This window comes from Kalmanozyma brasiliensis, assembly GCF_000497045.1.
Source record: "Kalmanozyma brasiliensis GHG001 unplaced genomic scaffold PSEUBRA_SCAF6, whole genome shotgun sequence".
NCBI classification, from domain to species: Eukaryota; Fungi; Basidiomycota; class Ustilaginomycetes; order Ustilaginales; genus Kalmanozyma; species Kalmanozyma brasiliensis.
In genome coordinates, this window is record NW_015961989.1 from 82174 (window position 1) to 103461 (window position 21288).

Consider the following 21288-nt stretch of genomic DNA (forward strand, 5'->3'; position numbering starts at 1 on the left):
TCCATTACAATATCAAAGCATTAGAGAATCAACCTTCTATCTAGAAGAGTGTTCCTGTCGCAGCTTGATCTGCGCTCGTTCTCGACGCAGCGCCATTCTGCGACGGTCGCAAATGCTCCAGCTCCAACTCGATGAGCTCCATGACCGTCCTTAGTGTGCGCTTCTCCCACTCGCCCCACACGAGCGCGCTGTACAGCATGGTCGTACCCGCCCACCCCGCGACGACAGCTAGCAGCACGAATACCGGATTTACCCCGCCCAGAGGCTGGAAAATACTTGCTACAATGAGACTGATGGCGAGCAGGAGCGCGGCGCCAAAGACGTAAAAGTGGCTCATCTGGGTGGAGCGGCTGGCGGCGAAGCCGCCGGACAGGGCGTGCAGCGATGCAGTGAGGACGCGATGCTGTCCGACTTTGCGAGCAGCATCTGACGTGGATGGAGGAGGATCTGAGATGATGTCAAAGATGGACTCGACACCAAAGTGGTCGGAATAGGAGCAGTTGAGGTCGGGAACAATGTCGGTGACGACGACGGAGGACGATTTGCACGCCAACTTGCCGCGCGAAGACGCCGATGCTGCATAGGACAGCGCAGGTCCAGTCGTCGAGTCGGCGTCCACAGGTCCACGGAAGAAGACGTAGTCAAGTCTCTTGCCGGCGCCTCTGGTTGCCCTCTCATCGAGCGGTTTCCCGGCGGTCCAAGTGTTGAGCGGTGAATCGCATGTGACGCCGAGCTCCTGAATCGCCCTTTGCGGGTCTGGTCGGTGTCGGTCTGGTCGGTGTCCCGTATTCGCTCCAGCTCCTTGCATTCCCGCATCCAGCGACGTCGCTTGCTCCGGGAGCTGCGGATGTGAGTCCAAGAAGCTATCAAACAACCCACCCACATGCCGCAGCAGTCCAATCGCGATCGATGGCGGTGTCGAATTCAGATCCCCAACGCACACCACGTGTCGTCCTCTCGCCGCGCTGTTCCTGCAATGTGTCGCCAGCTCGTACGCTTGTGTGATGCGATGCGACCTCTTGTACTCCGGCCCATCCTCGCCGCCCGCAGCCACGAAGTGGGTGTTCCATACGTCGACCAGCCCCAACCTCGGATGGTCGACGGTGACGCACCCGCAAGCCTTGCCCACAAACCAGTCGCCCTGTCCCACGTTGATCGGCTGCCCGTTCAGCGAATAGGGTTGAGTATCGCTCTCAAGGATGGGCCACCGCGAAAGGATGGCCAGGCCAGAACCGAAGGCACCCGAGTAGAAGAATTTCGAGTGCGGATAGCGTGCAGCGAGCGCGTGCTTGAGGAAGCGCCAGTCTTTGGATTCGTACCAGATCTCTTGCAGGCACACAAAGTCGTAGTTCGGTGTAGAACGGGACGCGAGATGGGTGGCTATGGCTTTGATTCGGGGCACGCGGAGCTTGGAGATGTAGTTTAGACCCCAGACGTTGAGCGTGAGGACGCTGAGTTGGCTATCGTCCGTTGGCTGGTCGGGTTCGGAAGCGTCGGTCACTGGGGGGAATGCCGGCGCGGCATGACCGACAGACGAGCCCGCCTGGGATGATGGCAGTCTCGGCATGTCCTCACGAGTCCGAGACGAGGCTTCTATGAAGGATGTGATGGTGTGGAAGTCATTGGGTGAGCTCTTCAGAAAGAGTGTTGGTCTTTTCGTGACAAACCTCCACCTTTCCCTTGTGAAGTCACATCGCGCTGTGCTGCGTGAAAAATGCTGAAATGAAGCGGCGGTTCCGATGGAAAAAGCTGAGCTAGCCGGTGTCGGGGTGTTCGGCGTTATCTTCCAACCTTGCCTCCTCTTTCTCATCACCCGCCTCGTTTCATCCATCGCACGGCTTCAACGCACTCGGCACCAACCGGCATATCATCCGAGTCTAGTTCGATTCCGTAGCATCGAACGACGCTGGAACGCAGGCATCGAATACTGGTCTCGCACACACCGACAATCCTCGCATAGACTTGACCTCAGCTCCAGCTGCGAAGCGCTCTCCTCATCATGATCAAGGTATGCTTGCTTCCGAATGCAAGCACGAAAGCTTGTTGCGATGCTGACGGTCAACTCTGCTCACCTATTGTCCCGCCAGATCTGGAGTATGAAGAAGGAGGAGGATGCGGCAAAGAAGAAGAAGCCAAAGACGTCACCAGCGCAGCTTCGTGTGCAGAAGGGTGAGTCGAGCCAACGATAGCGGCAAGCACGAAGGACGCAAGCTGATCCATTCACGATTTCTTCTTGTTTAAACGCTCGCTCGCCCACAGATCTGACCGAGCTCGAGCTACCAAAGACGATGAAGACCGACTTTCCGGACCCGGCAGACGTGCTCAACTTTACTCTCACCATCGAGCCAGACGAGGGTAAGCACGGGGTTGACCTTTTGGCAGCAGCATCAGTCTCCGTCATATACTCATACAGCTCCTTGTCATCTTCTCAACAGGCATGTACAAGACCGGATCGTTCAAGTTCACCTTTGCCATCAACAACAACTACCCGCACGACCCACCAAAAGTCAAATGTACACAAAAGGTGCGTCTCAGTCTCACCGACGGCAGGGACAACGCCTACGCCTTCACTGACTGATCCGACTGCATATTCCGGCTTCGCAGATCTACCACCCAAACGTCGACCTGGAAGGCAACGTCTGCCTAAACATCCTCCGCGAAGACTGGAAGCCCGTCCTCAATCTCAACTCGGTCATGGTCGGCTTGCAGTACCTGTTCCTCGAGCCGAACGCTGACGATCCGCTCAACAAAGGTGCGTCCAACACGTGGACTTGTGCGACAACTGTGACAGCATACTCATCCCTCCACCCTCTCATATGTATTCTTCCAACAAACACAGAGGCGGCAGAAGACCTGCGAAAAGACCGATCCGTCTTTGCCAGCAACGTCCGAAGGAGCCTCGCGGGTGGTGCCATCAGTGAGTCTCTCCCTTCATGATCCTGCCCGCCGAGTACACACACTGACACGTTTTCATGCGATTCTGACGCGATGCAGAGGGCACAACGTACGACAAGGTGGTTGTCAAGTAAGATTCAGCGCCGCGGACTGCCGGTAGATTTGATCCCACTTCACGAGCCGCCACGTTTCTGCCAAACTCTGCCTGAAGCATTGTAATTCTATCGTCAAATCAGGCGACAATGGTCTCATTGAGCACAGTGTGTCAAGCAAAGCGTGAAGGCGTCCGGCGAACAAAGATTCGATGCCGCGTGTCGATGTGGGGAGGAGGGGAGGTGGGGAGGTCGTGTGAGGGCGGAGATTTTTGAGGCGCAAGAGAGCCGGTTGGACCCTGCATAGCGTGCACACACCACATTTTGACCCTCCCTTCCCCTCATGGCTTGTCATCCTCCCTCTCTGCCTACTTCCCCACCCTTGCAGCGTTCATACTAATCCCGCTACCTATCGCAGCAGCGATCCTTACCGCTATTGTAGCCGCAACCATCAGCACGCCGCTCAGACCGAACATCGTCACGGAAGCAATCTGCCAGCCACCCCTTTTGGAAGCGCACACGTTCCGCCTCATCATTCGACCCTCGAACATCCTCGAGATGGCGTGGCGCTGCAGTGGCAGCACCAATGCCGAACTCATATTCAACATGCGTTCTGCTTCGCTCATAACCTCTTCCCTCGTGTGTTCCGCCATGACGTCCGTCGACCGCGCCAACTACGTCCCAACACCATCGCGCGCCTACCAAGACTCGCCGCAACCCATTGGATACGGAGCGACGATCAGTGCGCCTCACATGCACGCGCATGCGGCCGAAAACTTGTTGCCCTTTCTGCAGCCTGGAAGCAAGGTATTGGATGTCGGCAGTGGCAGCGGTTACACGCTCGCCATCTTCCACCACATGGTCAAGCCCAGTGGCAAAGTAGTCGGGGTGGATCATATCCAGGAGCTTGTCGACAAAGCGAATGCCAACCTCCGAAAAGACGGGTTGGGAGAAGCGTTGGAGGGAGGCAGCGTATTCAATGTGTGCGGCGATGGAAGGAAAGGCTGGGAGAGCGAAGCGCCATTCGATGCTATTCACGTAGGCGCCGCGGCACCAGGCATCCCTCAGCCGTTGATCGACCAGCTCAAGGCACCCGGACGAATGTTCATCCCCGTCGAAGAACAGGACGGCAGTGGCGAACAGAACATCTGGCAGGTGGACAAGGCGCCAGATGGCTCAGTCAGCAAGGAGAAGATTTGCGGGGTCATGTACGTCCCCTTGACGGACCGAGAGCGTCAGTGGAGGACGTAGTGCACAACTCAACTGCTTCGAGCAACGTAATGATGAAGGTTCCGATCCGCGAGTTTGCATTAAGTTATGCACAGCTGTCGGTCTACTGCTGCGACTTCTCCCACTCCTTCTCCTCCTCGTCCATGTCTGGCATCTTATCGTCCTCTCCCTTCTTCAGCGTCCCATCGATCGCACGCTTGAGCACCCCATACGCCCGCTCCAGATCGTCATTGATCACCACCCAATCGTGCCCACCCTCGCGGGCGAACTTCATCTCGCCGTGTGCCATGTTCAACCTCTTCCTCACGCTCTCGTCTGTTTCCGTTCCCCTGCCGGTCAGCCTCTGCTTCAGCACGCCGAAGCTTGGGGGGCCGATAAAGATGTAGATGGGGTTGAGAGAGGGGTGGTTCTGCTTGATGAGCTTGACACCTTGGGCATCGATGTCGAGCACGGCGCGGCGGGCGTTGGTGCTTCCATCGGCGCCCGAGACGCCTTCCGTCGAGACGTCGGCGACGGCTTTGGCAGTGGTGCCGTAGCGGTTGCCGCCGAACTGCGCGTGTTCCAAGAAGGCGCCGGCAGCGATGAGATCCTCGAACTCGGCGTGCGAGACGTAATGGTACGACTGACCGCGCGTCTCCCCCGGACGCGGATCACGGGTCGTGTCTGTGCAAGTTTTCGCCGCAAAGGACTATCAGTATCGCCGAGTTAGACCGGTCAAAGAGTAGGAATGAGGGACATACGAGAGACGGAGAAGCCAAAATCACCTGGAAACTCAGCAAAGAGCTTCTTGAGCAGCGTACTCTTGCCGACACCAGAAGGACCGGAGAGAACGATGGGACGCTTGTCGCTCGGAATGGGCGGGGTGGAGGCCCAATTGGACGTCGACATGCTGACGACTCTTCGGAAGAGGGATGATGATGGCAGGAAGGAGAGAGTGAATCGAAGTGTCGGGAGCAAGCGATTCATCCGAATCCGACGGCTGAGTCTACGGTAAGGTTGAGATGATGGTGCACCTCAAAACTAAGGTTTCGGTTAGGCCGAGCTTTCTTCGAGAGCACGTTCGGAGACGGCCGCCGTCTAAGCAGCGATTTCCGAGAAAAGAAAACAAAAAGAAAGGAAAAAACACAAAAGAAATTTACAAAACGAAGCCCTGGACCCTGAGAACCCACAGCAAAGCCAATTTACACGCAAGTCACACCAGCGCGTCCGCGGACGGTGGGACCCTTCCGTGTGACTGCAGCGAGCAAGATGAGAACAACACAAATGAGAGAACAACACTCGAAGCCTCGACTCAGCCCGTTCCGCACCCCTACTCACCACCATCACCATCGAAGCCCTTCGAACGCTGCTTCGCTATCGTCGACGAACCTGGACTCAGCCAGCTATGCCGGTGCGTCAATACAATGGAGCGAACGACGATGGCCCTAGCAGCTCATCCAGCTCGAATCGAGGATCGCAACAGGGCGTCAAGCCTCGAGTCAAGCCGGAACCCTTCAACGACAATGTGATCGACCTCTGCGACTCAGATGACGATCAAACACCTCGAAAGCCCTCGCCTCCGGCGTCAGCATCCCGACTAAAGCGGCCCGCAGCCCGTGGCGGCAAGCTCAAACACAATGACGATGGCTCCTCATCTCCAGACTCCAGCACTGATTCCGAGGACGACTTTCGAGGCAGCGGCGCGAGGCGCAGAATCACAAAGTCTGCATCATCATCCTCAACCACCGCCAAGCTTTACGCACTCGCGCGCATCGTCACACTCGCAACCGATGGCGTGGCCTCCACCTCCGAGTCCACGGTCAAACTCGCCTCCGTCAGCTCGGGCATCCTCTCTCGCATCCAAAAGTCACTCGCGCTCGCCAAACACCCGGGCACAGGCGAAGCAGAAGCCCAACAAGCCCTGCGACTCGCCACCCGTCTCATGTCCTCCCAGAACCTCACCCAAGCCGACCTCCTCGCCTCGTCCGATTCCTCGGAAAACCAAACCCACGCCGGCATGTCGATCGTCGAAATCGTCAGCCAGACGGGTGCCGCCCCGCGCAACGAGAGCTGGGTCAACCAGGTCGCGTGCGCCATCAACCTTTTCTTCGACGTCAAGGCGTACTCGACCTCGTATGCGAATCGGACTAAGCTGAGCTGGACATTCTACGGGTTGGCGGTCAACACGGTTGCTGCAGCGCACGCGTTCGAGATGGTACACAATCAGGTGCTAACGTGGGCGACGGAGAAGGCTGCTACGAAACAGGTGACGGGTAAGACGGGCAAGAATAGTTATTGTCAGGGCGTGGCCGCGGGGTTGATTGCGTTGGCCAAGGGCGAGAAGAAGGAGGAGATGAGGTTGGCGATCGAGAGTGAGAAGAAGCGGTTGAAGGATGCTGAGGTTGAGGAGAAGGCGCAGATCAAGAAGGAGAAGCAGCGGCTGAATGATCCGCCAGTCAAGCTTGAGGAAGAGCGAGTCAAGCCTGATCCAAGGGACGATGGTGGGAGGAACGTCAAACTGGAAGACGTCGCAGACGAGGCCGACATCAAGCCCTTTCCCAACGGCGTCAAGCGATCAGCCTCGGCAGACTTCGACGGCTACAGCCGATGGACCGACCACGACGGCTCCTCCGACACTGAAGACTTTCACGACCCCTTCCCCCCTTTTGCTGGAGACGACATCAAGCCGCACTTTGACGAGACGCTCGAGCGCGACATTATTGATCTCACCGACGACCTCGATTCCTCTCCTGAAGACGTCAAGCCGGACGTCAAACCCAAACCCGAGCCTGAGGACATCAAATCCAAACCCGAACCCGAACCTGAGGAAGGCGCGGGCTGGCACTCGTCCAACCAACTCATCCGGTTCCGCCAGGACGCAGAGCGCATCGCAGACGACTACCTCGCCTCGCAGCACGCCGATCTCAAGTTCAAGAAGCGTGCCAAGTCGACGTTCAAAAAGGACTCGGGTGCGTTCGAGCAGGGACGTGCGGATGCGAGGAAGATCGATGTCAAGCGGAAGAGGATTCAGGCCTAGAGTGGATGGTGATGCTTTGTTGACTGGCGACGTCGACAAGGTGGTCGCCTGCTTTCATCTACTGGCGCCACCAATGGTGTGCTTTGATCTGCCGGCGCCCGTCTAGAAGGGCATCATTCACTGCCGTCTGCGCTACCAAGAGAGTGCTGGTGCGAGCCGAAGAAGGGCCTGTCACCGCGCACCGTCCCCTGCTCGTCCTTCACACCTCTCCTCCACCCCTCCCCAACCATCTCTTCCGCCTCTTCAACCGTCATCGGCTCTGGCACACCCTCAAAGTCTCCCCTCCCCACGTTCCGCACCCACCCCAAATCGGGCGTGACCCGGTCCCACCTCTCCGCCCACCCTCCCCTCTTAGCCTTCCGATAATGCATCTCGATCAAGCGATCCACACTCGGTCTCAGATACACGTGGTGTTGGAGCAGGCTGCCGGGTGCGAGGTGGAGGATGGCGTCGTCCACGAGGACTGTGTCGCGCGTGAGGAAGCCGGAGTTGAGCCCGCCGGTGCGCAGGAAGTGGTCCAAGTAGGGCCAGTGTTCGCGCTGCGACCAGGCGGGCCTGCGGAAGAGGTAGCGCAGGGTGATTGTCGCGCGTTTCTGTTGGGTTGGCGAGGAAGGGTAGAGATCGCGGGTGAAGAGTTGGATGGTGTGCAGCGCCGAGCGGAAGCGTACGGCTTGGACCGCGCTGATGGCTAGGAGAGCGAGAAAGAGGAGAGGGAGCTTCATGGTTGTGCGCCTTGGAGAGGGGGGAGGGCAGGGAAGGTGCAATGGTGCGAGAGAAGATGATGCGAGAGAAAGCGATGCGAGGTATCCCTATATAAGCATCTTCGTGCCGAAGGGTAGCACAGGCTCCATCCGGCCATAGGACACTACAATCACGTCAAAGCAAGGCGTCGTCGGTGGCGACGCACGCCGACACCCGACGCCCTCTTCATGCATGATCGACCTTCCGAGCGCCGCTTGGCGCGGATCGCGTGTACCGGCTGTGATTGGGCACCAGAGGCCAGATGAGGGTGGGTTCGAGCATCGATGCCCGAGCGTGTGGCTGAGGATGACCAGGGTTGGTGGGAGGGGAGGGAGTTGCCGCTGAGGATGACGAGCGACGCTATGGGGAGGAGACCGACTCGCGAGGTTGACCGCGAACCGTGGATTTCAAGTATACGAAAAAGACCCACTAAAGAGACGGCAGCTCTAAAGGCCACACGTGGACGAGGCAACGGCTCAGCATCACACACCCTCTCGCTCCGACGCGGCACACAAATGGCGGTAAGCGCGCCGCCATGACAGTACGGCGCTTCATGTGGGGGCAAGCAATCCATTTCCTCATCGTCTTGGCGACGAAGGCAATGAACAACATGTTTGCTCGCGGTGCATAAGCGCACATCGATGCGAGATGAATTCATGTTTCATTCGACGTCGACATTTCCCTTTCAGGCGCAAGGCACGGTCTGTTGGTTTGATTGAAGGCGATGGGTGCGCATCTGATCACGCACTTCTCACGTTGCTGAGCTTGATCGTGTGGGAGGATAAAGGTCAGATTTCGTTCAGAACGACAAGAGACGGAGAGACGCCGATGCGTACGCGGACCAAACGTGCTCCGATGCCGCGGATTGGCCAGAGGATGCGGTTTTGAGGTAGGATAGTGATGGCGCGACTTGCGTGATGAGATTTGGCCTGCCTTTTGAGGAATATTGAGGATCTCATGTGGCTATTGAGGAGGATGATAGGACTTCTGGGCCGAGGCGGATCTGTTGCGGTGGTGACGATGCTGCGATCGGGGACTTGACCCGGTGAGAGGGACATAAGGGCGGAGAGCTTGAGGTGTTGTACGAGGAAGATGATTACGATGTGGAAGATGGCCGAGGGAAGAGTCGACGACAGTAACGCATTCCAGAAAATGCGCGGAATGGTGATGATGAATGGCTGGCAAGTTAGGCCGACACATTGCTGCACGAAGCATGTGTGCTAGGTGCGTGTCGGCGCTTTGCTACATTTACTCGTGGTGGAGCGCAGAGAACTGCGGATGTTGTCAAGTGCAAGATGCTGTTGACGTTCTTGGTGAATTTTATCTATTCGTTTGATGTTGGAGAGGCGGTTAGCTACCGAGTGTGCGCGTGGCGTCGGATGGAGTTGCTCTTGAGCTTCTTTCAGATGGGTGTGGTCGGACTGGGTGGAGAGTTTTCGTGGCTCGACAGGTTGTGTCATGGATGGGTAAGCCTTTCTTGTAAGCACAGAGTCGTGCCACTGTTTCGTGCGATGAGGGTTTGAGCTGATGGAACCTCATGGGAAGATTGAGGTGGATTGAAGCGATGAAAGTCCACCCAGCGTGGAGCTTGATGATAGCGATGGCGTTGTACCTTTTCAGTCTAGTTCAGTGAAGCGATTGCTGCTGCAGCCGGATCTGGACGGGCCCGTCCTTCTATAGTTGCGCTCCATACGCTCGAATCTCTTCATCTTTTCGTCGAGCTCGTCGATCTTTGCCTGCATGGCATCAGTCTGGTCGTTGTTGCAGTCCAAGAGCTGGTGGTATTGCTCGAAGGACATGTCCACCAGAGCGCTGCGAAGGGCCGCGATGGTCTCACTTTTGTGTCCCAACTCTCGTCGCAACGGGGCAGGCAGAGCTTGCCAGGCTTTGTCTACAAGGATGGAGTCCGGGACCTCGTATTCCTCGATCTGGTTGGCAAGATCCTCGAGGTGGGACAGCCAGTTCCAAAAGGTAGACTTGGGCTGCGTGTCCGCGACCGTGAGCCGAGGGCTGAGATGCTTGTCGAAATTGGCCAATCTGTTTGCAGCGGTGAGCTGGCGAGTGCGCGAGAAGTCGAAGCGAGCCATGAAGGAGTTCTTGAGAGCCACGAAGGATGTCCGAACCCAGTTTGGCTGCGCATCGAACCAGTCACGGGAGGTGCCGTGCATGAAAGTGCCCAGATATCTGGCTGCTTCACCGTCGTCTTTGTTCATGTTGTAAAGGAAGAGCGATCGCTCAAAGCGTTGCATCCAATCTTTGGCCTCGAATCCCTCGGATCGACCCCAGAACTCATTAGGAATAAGAGCAGGGATCCTCGCGACTATCTGGTTGCATTGGTTCTGGTCGATACGTCCAACGGAAAGCTGAGAGATGGAGCTTCGCTGCTTGCCTCTAGTCATTGTGACTACGGTGACCGAGACGGATGGCGTCAAGGCTGAGATATGTTGCCAGTGGTGAGCTGTGGTTGATGAGCGACTGCGGCGTGGAGGTGGAAGCAGGGATCGAATGGCTAAAGCAAGGCCCCTTATATGCACATTTGTCATCGCCAGGTTGGCGGGATGATTGGCAACGAAAGGAGGTTACGGGCACTGAGATTGATGCGGATCCAAACATCACCATTCTGTTCAAGCGCTGCGGGAGACAAAGCTTTGTAGCGCGAGAAGAGATGCTGCGGAAGCAAGCCGAGCGGACATCTCCGTTCCGCAGCGGATCGACACGCGTCGTCGTGACACCTTCGCACGAGTAAAGTATAACTCGATAAGGTTTGAGTTTATACAACGACATGTCAGCACGCCAATCACTGGCGTTGACGTTCACCTAGTCTTGCAGCTTCGGCATGAGTCTCTCGAGCTGAGCGAAAATAAGCTTCTCGATCGGCCCGGAAGCGCTCGATCTCGCGAGGGTACCAGGCGTTCCACTCCAGTCCAGTCAGAGGATACTCTGCGCTTCTTCCACCTTGATGAAATGAGATCAGTAGAGCTTAATCTTGTCAGCGTCTGTGATCTGCATGGCCACATCGGATCAAGGCAGACTTACTGAAGCGACCGATCCGATGCATGTCGTGAAAGAAACGAGAGATGAAGTCCAGAGGCACGCTGTCCGCGAGCCCTGTTCGAAAGAAGGTTTGAATCAAGGTTGAGCTTTCCCACGGTCAAATTTGAGATGCAGCGGTTGCGCCGTCCGCAATCGGGTGGACTCACTGGCATCTCGTTGGAGGCTTTCAACTACACGCCGATGAAGAGCCACATTGGCCGCCTCGATCGGCATTCCCGCCCGCCAAATGATTTCGGCATCATTCAGTCTCGAGGCGTCCGAGGGGCGCATGAGGATGATTGCCCAAATGAGCGCTGAAAAGAGCTGGTTGAAGGAAAGCATTTCGAAAGGCTTCTGCGGCAGGATGCGATGCGATGCTTGACGTAGTGGAAGAGACGAGATCAGGGGCAAGAGTGAACGCAAAGCTGGAACGAGCACCTAAGCCCACCCGACCCTTGCTGCTGACAAACAAATGAGCTCCGTGTGGCGACAGGCGGGTGATTGATCAAGTCATAATGACTCTCTGCAGAGCCCACACACGTGCTTTTGTTGGTGTGATGATCGCGATAAAGTTCATCGTCTTGGTGAAATATTCTCATGTGATTGGCTCGTGCTGAGCATCTCGGAGGGACCCCACCGCACGCTGTCCGGCGCTTACACAAGCTCATCACGTCACATGCACGCCGAGTTGGCTGCAGCAAGCATTGCGCCTCACTTCCTAACACCACAGCGCTTCCCCGTCGGTCTAGGTACGCGGACGAACACAGCCACAGAGGATCAAAATTAAGCGTAGGCTACGCCGAATAAGATTTGCAGGCAGGATCACGGACACTATGTGATTCAAGGACGCCAAGAGCGTTGTTACGAAACGCATCAACTGCACGAACATGTCAGCAACCCAATCTTGTGGACCCGTCCTATCACTCACGTCTTGCAGCCTCGGCAATCCTTCCTCCGTGCTCCGCTCGAAGGTTTGCGATCTCTATTCGGTGCCAGATGTTCCACTCCAGACCGAGCACGGGATAGCGGGCGCTTCTTCCGCCTTCGAGAACAAGGTAGGCAGTAAGCTTCTTCCTCTTGTCAGACCTCTGTCTAGTATGAAGGGCGCGACTTACTGAGACGACCCGTCCGATGCTTGAAACGGAAGAACCGATCAGGAAAGTCTGCCGGAACGGAGTTCGCTATCGGTCCTCCATCTAGAGAGCGCGAGGGCTGATTTCAGTTAGCTACACGACCTCTGACTGTATGCAGAGCGGCAATTTACTCACGCGCATCTCGACGGAGAGCATCCCCAATTCGTTGGTTGAGTCGCTCGATCGCCAGCTCCATCGGCATCCCTCTCTCCCAGATGACTTCGGCTTCGTTGATGTTGACGGCGTGGCAAGCCCATATGATTGCTGCTACGAAGAGCAGGGTACTCAAGAGTCGCTTGAAGACTGGCATGTTTCAGTACGTGTCGACGCTACGGAGAGGGATGGCGATGTGTATGGAAGAAGGCAGGAAGTTGCGGTTCTCGCAGGAAGGTTATCGATAGTGATTGTGACTCTCCCTGATTTGCCACTGATTTGCCACAATCCAAGTGACAAGGAGCTCGACTGTGCGCAAGCGAGGATCAGCTTTTCTCTTGCCGTCACATCGGGCGTGGCGCAACCGGCAACCTCCCGCAGCGTGTGAATGAGGACGGAACTGTGGCGTGGGAGCACCACCCATACTCGTGACTTCATCACGGTTCATGACATTGATTCATCGTGGGACACCTTCGCCTCTCCCCAGTGCCAAGCACGTTGCAGCTTCCGACCAGCTAGGCTGTTGCGATAAAAGGAGACGCTATTGCCTTGGCAGGGCTCATTCCGCAACCGGCATCCCTTGAGGAGCGGGTGCGGGCGACGACTTCGAGACCACAGGGAAGTTCGCTTTCGCCTTTTGCAGTGGTGTCAACAGCTCGCTACACCGCAAGGAACCGACGTCTCCCCCACCAAGCCAGAATCGACAGTCACAAGGGTCATGCTAACAGCCGTCGATGTCAGACGTGCTGACGTGCGCCCGTCGGGAACCCTTCTAGTCACTCCAAAACCCGCCGACACGAACATCGACGCCACCCGACGGCGCAGCTTGCTTGAGGAAGCTGAAGCTCGCGACTGAAGCGCGCGGCAGGCATCCACATCCTTCATTCGAGCTTCCCACAGCGCACAGACAGCTCATTACCGGCAAACAGTCTCTCTTCCGAGGAAATCTAATGGCTCATTTGCTTCAATAAGACGAAGGTTGCCGCGTCTCGCAAAGTTTCGAGGCTTGGCGTGGGCGACCCTCCTTCCTCGGGACGAGACGGCCGGCGGTGGCGCGCTGTGTACCACCGCTCTTCTCCTGCCGCGTGACCCGCGCCACATACGGACGGCCGCAAGCCATTGCGGTAGACGGCGCCTGCGCTTGGCGAGCCACTTGAGCCGCTGACGATCCCTGCAGCTCAAGACGCCGATACTGAACAGCAAGGATGTGGGTATAAAGAGCGACTCCTTACCAAGCACAGAGCTCCTAAGGTCGAAGTGGGTTGTCTTCATACCGCTCCACATACTTCGCACTCAATGGTCCTGCTCAAACCTTGCCGAGCCTTCTTGCTCAGCCTCGTCCTCATGGCAGTCTCTGCTTCAGCATTGCCCAAAGGCAGCTCCTCTTCTTCTGAGGGTAGCAGCAAGCCCAGCAGGTGGACCTTGTTTCCGAACTTCCGAAAGTCCAAACTCGACCGCCTCCCGAGCGACCCACCCATCATCGAACAAGCACGAGAGCTCATGACCGAGCACCAGTACCTCGAGATCAAACCGCTCTGGGACCATGCCGTCAAGCAGAAGTGGATTCATGGGCACAATGGTAGGTTCCTCCCATCTTCAGACCCCTGCTTTTCAGACCAAGAACGCTGACCAGCATCCTCTCGAGGCTTTGAAGGCCTTCCCATCCAGGTCGATGGCAAGCGTCGCAAAGCGGAAGCCGAGGCAATCGATCAGCTCATGAGCAAGCTCGACCCGTTCATCGAGGAGCTCGGCAAGAAGATGGCCTGACTCGGTCCACCCTTGCGTTCACAATCAAAACACACCGCCTTGGTGACTCTTTCGCTCAGCATATGATCATAGACTGTGCTGAATTCGCCTTGACCGTGTGTGGCCTTGACTGTGTGGGGGCTTGACTGTGTGTGGCCTTGACTGTGTGAGAGCAACCTTACTCGATGAGCATCTCCTCCGCCTCGGCCCCGTTGAGCGTAACATCCCCCATTTCCCCTTCTCCCTCCTCCCTAGCAGCCAAACTGGCCACCTCGTCCGCCAACCGGGGCAAATCCGTATCCTCCAAAAAGCTCGCCACGGCCCTCGTCTCCTTCTGCGCATCCTCTGCCAACAACCCGACAAAGTGATCCGGTTCGCCCGCAAACCTTGCCTCGAGCACGACCCTCGCATCCGCTCCTTCCTGGGCTAGGTCGTTGACGTCCAGCCAAGCCTCGCTGTTGTCTTCGCTGAGGACCTCCTTTACGACCGCATGAAGCCCCGTTGCGCGCAGGTCTTCTTCGAGCACCTCATCCGAGACGTTGTTCGTCTCGCTGAGGGCGGACCAGTCGTCCCTGACAATGGCTCTTTTCCAGATAGCGCGGAGGGCGGCGTTGCGTCGGGTTGCAGGAATGTCGTTGGCCCGAATGAGCACCTTCACCGCCGTAGCTAGGTCCTCCAACTGATGCTCGGGTGTATCCTTCAAGGTCAACAGATCAATCAGATCTTCCGGACCCAAATACTGCCCGTCCAACAACAACCTTCCTACCAATCCCACATAGTGCTGTCGATACGCGGGGTATTCGGCCAATCGAGTCGCCGTCACATCCACCACCTGCTCTGCTAGCGCCACTCCGGCCGTCGACCCAGCGATGGGAAGGTCCATAGGCAATCCTTGCGGGAGACAATCCTCCCACAACGCAACCATCGAATCCTGCACTGCAACGAGATCCAATCGATCATCGAAGAACTCCACCTGCTTTTGCACCCCCACCTTGCCCAGCTCTTCCACGCCTAGCGTCGAGAGATAGCCCAACTTGCCGAGACTCAACATGAGTCGTCGCTGGGCTAGATCGGCTTCGACCAGACCGAGACGCTCCAGCTTGCCACTGGCCACGTCGAACTGGCGCAATCGAAGATCGTGCAACCACCCCAACCTGTCTCGTCCCGGTTGGGAGAGGAAGGCGCTGACGAGCGACGCATGCTCCTCCTTCTGACTGAGCAATGTCCGCGTTTGCCCCTGTTCGAGGTACCACTCGTAGAGTTCAAACGCAAAGGCTTCCCCATAGCGCTCCAAATACGTCTCCGTTCTCGCCTCGCTCCTCGTTCCTGGCTCCATACACAACTCGACCAGCGTGCGGTAATCCGCATACTGCTCGGCAAGCCCAAACGCCCGATCGGACCGCCCGACGCTCACCAGCGGTCGAATGAACTGCGGTCTCGCACTGCGATACGTTGTCGCAAAAACCGACCACTCCCTCTCCCCCACCCCCTCGTCCCGTGCAGCCTCGAGATACCGCAATCGCTCCGTGTAGCACGCCAACGCCAATTCCGCCAGCGAAACGAGTTGAGTCTTGAGCTCCACCTGCACGCGATACTCGCGTTTGACCTCTTCGCTCACCGACGAGAACTCGGTACTGGGCGCATCGATGCTGCTACCCAACTCGCGCGTTCGGTCCGGAATCAGGTTGACGGTCAGCGAGAAAAGGCTCTCGAGCAGCTGCACGGATCCGGTCTGGGCTGTCCAGGGTTCGAACACCGTAGGTGCGTCCAAAATACCGTACAGCGGCCCGCTTTCTTTTCGATACCGCAGAGCAGCTCGGAAGGCAGAGAGGGTGGTGCGGTTGAGCTCGACCACGTCGTTGGAGCGCACACGCAGCGCTTGGGTCGAAACGCTCTTGGTCTGCCTCCACACCCTCTCGAGCACACGAGTCGTCAGATCGGCGTGATGTCGGAAAAACCGTCGAACCAAATCATCGCCAGAAGCAGCCAAACCTTGCTCAGCCATGACCGCTTCAATCGCCTTCGCAAGCGGACTCTGCGCGCCCTGCGACGAGGAATAGAACTCGTTCTGGTAGACCCACAGCTCGTTGAGCGCCGCCGCCAGTTCCGCGTCCGCCCGCAGCTGTCGCTTCGTCGTCTGCGGTAGCTTCTCCAAATGACCACATGCCGCGACGAATTTGACCAAAAACCGCAGTTTTCCCAGTCGATCCTTGAGCGCCGCCCGCAAATCCACCGAGGGCGGCACACTTTGCGAGATTGGGTTGCTGAACGTGAGGAGCTCGCGACTGAGTTCCTCGCACGCCGTCATGAGGGTTCCCTGCAGCTGTCCCGGTAGTGCAAACGTCAGAGGATTGAGTGGCGACTCAGAGTAGTAGAGCGCCTGTTCGAGCTTGCCCTTGAGCCGTTCGGTGTCGGCGCGCTGGCGGTCGGCGGAGGTCGTGTACGCTGTGCACCGGTTGCGGATCTCGCCGATATTCGTTTCGATCAGCAGCGAGCCCGACGTGGCTGAGATGAGCGAGAGCGCGGCGACGGCGTTGGTGGGGTGCAGGTGGACGGTGTCGCAGCCCGAGCCGATGAAGCGGTTCTTGACGTCGTCCTTGAGCTTGATGATTTCTTCAAAGGTTTCGCAGCCGGACTCGAGCTGCTTGGCAACCACAGTGTCGGCGAAGCAGATGAAGGTTGCCGGTCCGCCATTGGGCAGGCTGAGCGTCGGTGTGGCGTACGGACGTGGGTCGGCGAAGCTCGAGTAGTCGATGGCGAGAAGGGAAGCCACGACAAACGAGCTCGTATCCTTGACAGCGTCGATGATAGCCAAGCCAAAGTTGAGCGGCTCGCGTTCGGTCTTTGCCTGCGAATACAGCAGCACGAGCCGGCCGTCCGACTGCACAGCGCCATCGAGAATGTCGAAAGAGAGGCTCTGAGCCGCACTGTACCGCTCCTCGCTCAGCTGCAGCACGCTGCTGGCCACGACCTGCTGGATGTCCTGTTCAGCGAGCAGACGCTCGCCGCCTTGATCGAGCACCTGCCACTTTTGCAGCGTCTTTCTGCGGATCGCGTAGATCTCGCGACCCTGCTTGCCGGGTTGCACGGGCGATACGGCGATGGAGGTGATCTGGTCGTTCGAGGAGCCCATGGCGGAACTCGACCCGAAGAGGCGGCCGAGCAGACCGCGCTGTTGGGAGAACGGTCGAACCTCGGCCTGGAGCACGCCGGCTCTGCTGCCCACCGACACGCGCAGCAGGCGAGACTGGCTGGTCGCCAGCACGACGGTCGACTCGTCGACACGTTGCAGCTGAACGATGGTCTCAGACGCCGAAGAGAGCGGCGCCGAGATGCGCTGCGCACGATCTTGACGTGTCAGCGACGACGAGATGCCTTCCCAGAGGCAGATCTGACCATCGGGAGCTACGAGCAGCAGCGCAGGCTCCCTGTTCGAGCCACGAGGGAGGAAGCAGCAGTGTGCAAGATCGTTGATAGCTGTCATACTTGAGGAGGCATACTGAGGGACGGGGAACACGAAGCATGTAGGCGAACCAGTGCCGATGCCCCGGCTCGAGTAGTTCCATACGAAGCACTGGCTGCGAGAAACGAGACAAGCATATCCGGTCTGTACGTCGAGATGACCTTGGAAAGCGTCGATATAGAGATCTGCGTCGCTGAGCACCTCCGGCACCTCAGTCGGCAGCTTCGAGTAGGTGGACACGTGCATCCACTGGTCTCCCAGCAGGACGGTGCCTTCCTCGAGCTGCGCCTTCGCATCCTTGGTCGCGACCGGTGGACGTCGGCCGAATCCAGCGTGGGAGGCAGAGTAGGTTGATTCGGCAACAGAACGCATGTCAGCGTCGTCGCTGATCACGGACCCCTCTCTGTCGTATGCGTTGCCAGGGCTGAGGAGCGAAACGTTGGGACCAGGAGCAGCTAGCATGGAAGACGGACGGGGTCGCGCTCGAGTCGTGCGGGCCCTCGTGTTGCCGCCCAGAAAAAGCGAGCCGGATGACACGTCCCCAGCATCGGTCGTGTTGTTGGTGTCGCCGCGTCGATATGTGTTTTGTGAAAGAAAGGAGGGAGGTGAGAGAGGATCTTGAGCGCCAAAGACGGGTGTCCCAGCACGTGAAGATCGATTGACGGAGCGAGATGCGCCGACACCAGCCCCAGCGAGCGGCGTCGATGACCTTGCATCCCTCGCTCGTGATGGTGTTGTGAACATTCTGCCTGTCCTCCGCTGCTCGAGAGAAGATGAGGATAGTGATGGAAAGGAGAAAGACGAGAAAGTCGAACATGGTCAAAGCATTTCTTCGCGTCCCTCGGCCAACACACAGACACAAAAAGCAGATCGGGCTGCTGCGCGCAGCTCATCGGGAGCCTACACATTCATGCAGGGACTTCATGAAGCTCTTCCTAACGCTCGACCGCTATCAATCAGCACCAGCAACAATGTCGTAGCAGCGAGTATATAGGACTAATTGATGAGATTGCTGCACAAAACGAGATGCTGGAGGGATACATGAGAAGACTGTGCGGAGGAAATGTTCAGACTATGGTTTGCTGGATGGGAAAGAGACGCGAATGAAACAGTTGCTTTGCGGGAACATGTTCTAGGGAAGGTGTTGTCGAATGTGAGCTTCGCTCGTGGCGAAGCTTCGGAAGGCAAATCGCTCGAAGCGATTGATGCAATGCTGAGCGGATCGACAGTGCTTCATAGGTAGATCTGGCATGGAAGACTTAGATTACGGGTGAAGGCGTGTTGACCTCCACGTCTTCTTCGTCCATGGCTTCGTGGATCGACTGCATCATGTCAGCTTCGCCGGCGGTAGATGCCTCCGAGAAGCTCCAAGGGAACGGATTGGCTGCCCCGCTGATTTCAGAGTCGTCCGACTTAGGGGCGGCGTCGCCCTGGAACGCAGCGGATGCCGGCAGTCGTCCCCCAGGCCGCCAAATTCGGACAGTGTGGTCGTCTCCACACGAAGCGACTGTGAGTGCATCCTTCGGATGCCACGCTACCGCATTGACGGACCCTATTTCGTGACCCGTCAGTGTCTCGATCAGTCGGCCACTTGCGCGATGCCAGATGTAGATCTTGGCATCCTCGCTGCCAGAGATGACAAAGTTCTCGTCGATGCCTCCGAATCCGCAGCCAATGACGTGCTGGCTGAGCTTGTGTCCGTTGAAGCGTCTGACCAGGCATTGACGGCTGATGTCCCACATCTGCAGCTCGTTTGGCCTCACATTGATCAGGGCATACTGCGAGTCCCGGCTCACCGCCAAGCTGACCACCTCTTCTCGCAGATAGATCGAACCGAGCTCCTCTCGCGTGCGGAGGTTGAGGAAGTGGATTCGGTACCGCTCGGAGCCCATCGTTCGCGAGCCTCCGGCGAGGTCGACGAGCGAGTCCAGATCGGCACGATCATGGCCAAAGCTGGTTGAAGTGGTAGAAGGCGACGAGCTGTCGCTGAGATGGTCTGATGCCGTCGAGGTGCTGAGCACGGTGGACGAGCTTGTGTGACCTCGGGTTGTAGAAGATGAGAGACTAGTCTGCGCGACTTGTCGCGCGCTCAGAGCCACAAGATGCTCGCCATCCGGTGTAGCCGCAACAGCAAGGACTCGGAAAGGTGATGTGCTCTTCTTGTGTAGCACGTAACCTTCCATGTCCCACCATACGATCTTGCCGTCCATGCCTCCCGTGACGAAGCCGGAGCCATCCGAGCGCCATGCCGCCGTAGCAACTGTATAGCTGTGCTCGCGAAGCGTCAGCATGCTTCCGTTCTCGAGCTGACAGAGGGTAACGTCAACGTCCGAAGTGACCAGGAGCTTCTTGTCATTCGGCGACCAAGATACCGAGGAGATGTTGTCGGACAACGGCACGAACTTTTGCAACAGCTTGTAGTCGTCTTGTACGCTCCAAATGAGAATGGTCTTGTCGGCACCAGCTGTTGCAAGCTTGGTGCCGTCGTGCGAAAACTCCAAGCACCAAACTTCGTCGTGATGATCTTCGATGGTGCGTGACACATGCGAAGGGAAGACGGATCGGTCGGATCGATGGTCCGTCAAAAGCGAGAAGTGAGAGCCATGCGGTGAATTAAAGAAGGGGTCCTGCTGTTTCTGGTAGCTCTGCGCTTGTTCGAGCAGCTGAGGCAAGCGTCGACTGGGAATCATGACGAGTGGGGATACGGCCGACTCGATCTCCATCATGAGCAAGCGGCGCGATTCGCCGTCGGCGCCGTCCCAGTTGGCACGGGCGTGCAGCTGTTCTGGTGATGCGGAGATGACGAGACTGGACAGGAGATGCAGCTGGGATGTGTCGTGGCTCAGAGGAGTGAGCTTCTCACGTAGCACGTTGAGCGCTTTCTTGGTCTGACGAGCCTCGAGCAGTTCGAGATAGCGCTGCTTTTGCAACATGAAGCGAATGGAACGGAGGCTGACAAGATGAGGCCTGCGAAGGACAGTGTCAATCAAGTCCTGATTCGGTGACTCCTGCGTGCCGGGAAGCGACAAGAAGGACGAACCCGCGGATGACGACGGAAGTGCTTCGCTGGACGGACCATCCAAGGCCCCGCTCGAGCTGCGTGAAGCCTGAATGCGCCTGGCAGCGTAGGTCAGGCCATCGATGAGGAGCCTCTCTGCATTTCGCCAATCCCCGCTGAGCACTGCAGTGCGGAAGGCTGTGATGGAAGGATGTTCGAGGGTGACGCCTGATTCGTTTTCGAGCGTCTTTGCCGCGGCGTCGTAGCCCATCTCGCGCAAAGATTGCAGAGTGAGCTTGACCAACTCTCTTCGATCGATGGAGCTTCCTGGAAACAGCGGCGCGAACGCAGAGACGTCTGCATATTCGTCGACCGTAGGAGCGGCCGCCTTGCCGTTGCGATGGCCATTGCTGCTGCCATTGCTCGATTCTGACTTCGGATTTTGATCGGTCACCCTGCCGTTGGAGGCGCCGCCGTTCGATTGGACGGCTGTGAATTGCGTCATTGTGTTAAGACCAGCAGTGAGTGCGTCTGAATGTGTGAGATCGGAGGAGGTGGGAAGGGTAGAGGTGGACGGCCCTGACTCGGGAGGACGGAAGGAGCTGGGCGAAAGGGATTCGAGCCTGGCTCGCTTGCGAGCTGGGGCCTCCGAGGGACCAAAAGGACGAGGAGGTCGGCGCGGCGTTCTGTCGAGCGCCCTGGCTTTGCCCGCCGAGAGGATGAGGGCGAGTGGTGCTTGACAATATGAGCGCGGGTATGCGTGCTGGCTGAGATGCTGGGCTGGTGGA

At 57.6% G+C, this 21288-nt stretch overlaps 10 protein-coding genes across 10 annotated transcripts; 4 read left to right on the forward strand and 6 right to left on the reverse strand.

Moving 5' to 3' along the window:
* Positions 1–40: 40 nt before the first annotated feature.
* On the reverse strand, positions 41–1567 carry PSEUBRA_005402 (Endonuclease/exonuclease/phosphatase; the record flags this gene model as incomplete). Its single annotated transcript, XM_059465582.1, has 1 exon — positions 41–1567. One exon carries the CDS (start codon positions 1565–1567, stop codon positions 41–43), a length of 1527 nt encoding a protein of 508 aa, XP_059320372.1.
* Positions 1568–1999: 432 nt separating this feature from the next.
* PSEUBRA_005403 (Ubiquitin-conjugating enzyme, E2) lies at positions 2000–3029 on the forward strand (the record flags this gene model as incomplete). Its single annotated transcript, XM_016438821.1, has 7 exons — positions 2000–2008; positions 2088–2169; positions 2260–2355; positions 2436–2524; positions 2605–2752; positions 2840–2917; positions 2995–3029. 7 exons carry the CDS (start codon positions 2000–2002, stop codon positions 3027–3029), a joined length of 537 nt encoding a protein of 178 aa, XP_016290132.1.
* Positions 3030–3593: 564 nt separating this feature from the next.
* PSEUBRA_005404 (Protein-L-isoaspartate(D-aspartate) O-methyltransferase) lies at positions 3594–4238 on the forward strand (the record flags this gene model as incomplete). The annotated part of the gene is made up of 1 exon (XM_016438819.1): positions 3594–4238. One exon carries the CDS (start codon positions 3594–3596, stop codon positions 4236–4238), a length of 645 nt encoding a protein of 214 aa, XP_016290133.1.
* An 82-nt stretch (positions 4239–4320) lies between these two features.
* Positions 4321–5105, reverse strand: PSEUBRA_005405 (Guanylate kinase/L-type calcium channel beta subunit; the record flags this gene model as incomplete). Its single annotated transcript, XM_016438834.1, has 2 exons — positions 4321–4880; positions 4958–5105. The coding sequence occupies 2 exons, from the start codon at positions 5103–5105 to the stop codon at positions 4321–4323; spliced, it is 708 nt and encodes a 235-aa protein (XP_016290134.1).
* Positions 5106–5601: 496 nt separating this feature from the next.
* Positions 5602–7233, forward strand: PSEUBRA_005406 (protein of unknown function DUF2786; the record flags this gene model as incomplete). The annotated part of the gene is made up of 1 exon (XM_016438810.1): positions 5602–7233. The coding sequence occupies one exon, from the start codon at positions 5602–5604 to the stop codon at positions 7231–7233; it is 1632 nt and encodes a 543-aa protein (XP_016290135.1).
* A 113-nt stretch (positions 7234–7346) lies between these two features.
* On the reverse strand, positions 7347–7955 carry PSEUBRA_005407 (uncharacterized protein; the record flags this gene model as incomplete). The annotated part of the gene is made up of 1 exon (XM_059465588.1): positions 7347–7955. The coding sequence occupies one exon, from the start codon at positions 7953–7955 to the stop codon at positions 7347–7349; it is 609 nt and encodes a 202-aa protein (XP_059321642.1).
* A 1635-nt stretch (positions 7956–9590) lies between these two features.
* Positions 9591–10373, reverse strand: PSEUBRA_005408 (uncharacterized protein; the record flags this gene model as incomplete). The annotated part of the gene is made up of 1 exon (XM_059465589.1): positions 9591–10373. The coding sequence occupies one exon, from the start codon at positions 10371–10373 to the stop codon at positions 9591–9593; it is 783 nt and encodes a 260-aa protein (XP_059321643.1).
* A 3216-nt stretch (positions 10374–13589) lies between these two features.
* PSEUBRA_005409 (uncharacterized protein) lies at positions 13590–14060 on the forward strand (the record flags this gene model as incomplete). The annotated part of the gene is made up of 2 exons (XM_059465590.1): positions 13590–13872; positions 13948–14060. 2 exons carry the CDS (start codon positions 13590–13592, stop codon positions 14058–14060), a joined length of 396 nt encoding a protein of 131 aa, XP_059321644.1.
* Positions 14061–14217: 157 nt separating this feature from the next.
* Positions 14218–18246, reverse strand: PSEUBRA_005410 (Nucleoporin; the record flags this gene model as incomplete). Its single annotated transcript, XM_016438862.2, has 1 exon — positions 14218–18246. The coding sequence occupies one exon, from the start codon at positions 18244–18246 to the stop codon at positions 14218–14220; it is 4029 nt and encodes a 1342-aa protein (XP_016290137.2).
* Positions 18247–18761: 515 nt separating this feature from the next.
* PSEUBRA_005411 (WD40 repeat) lies at positions 18762–21005 on the reverse strand (the record flags this gene model as incomplete). The annotated part of the gene is made up of 1 exon (XM_059465591.1): positions 18762–21005. The coding sequence occupies one exon, from the start codon at positions 21003–21005 to the stop codon at positions 18762–18764; it is 2244 nt and encodes a 747-aa protein (XP_059320373.1).
* Between the last annotated feature and the right edge of the window lie 283 nt (positions 21006–21288).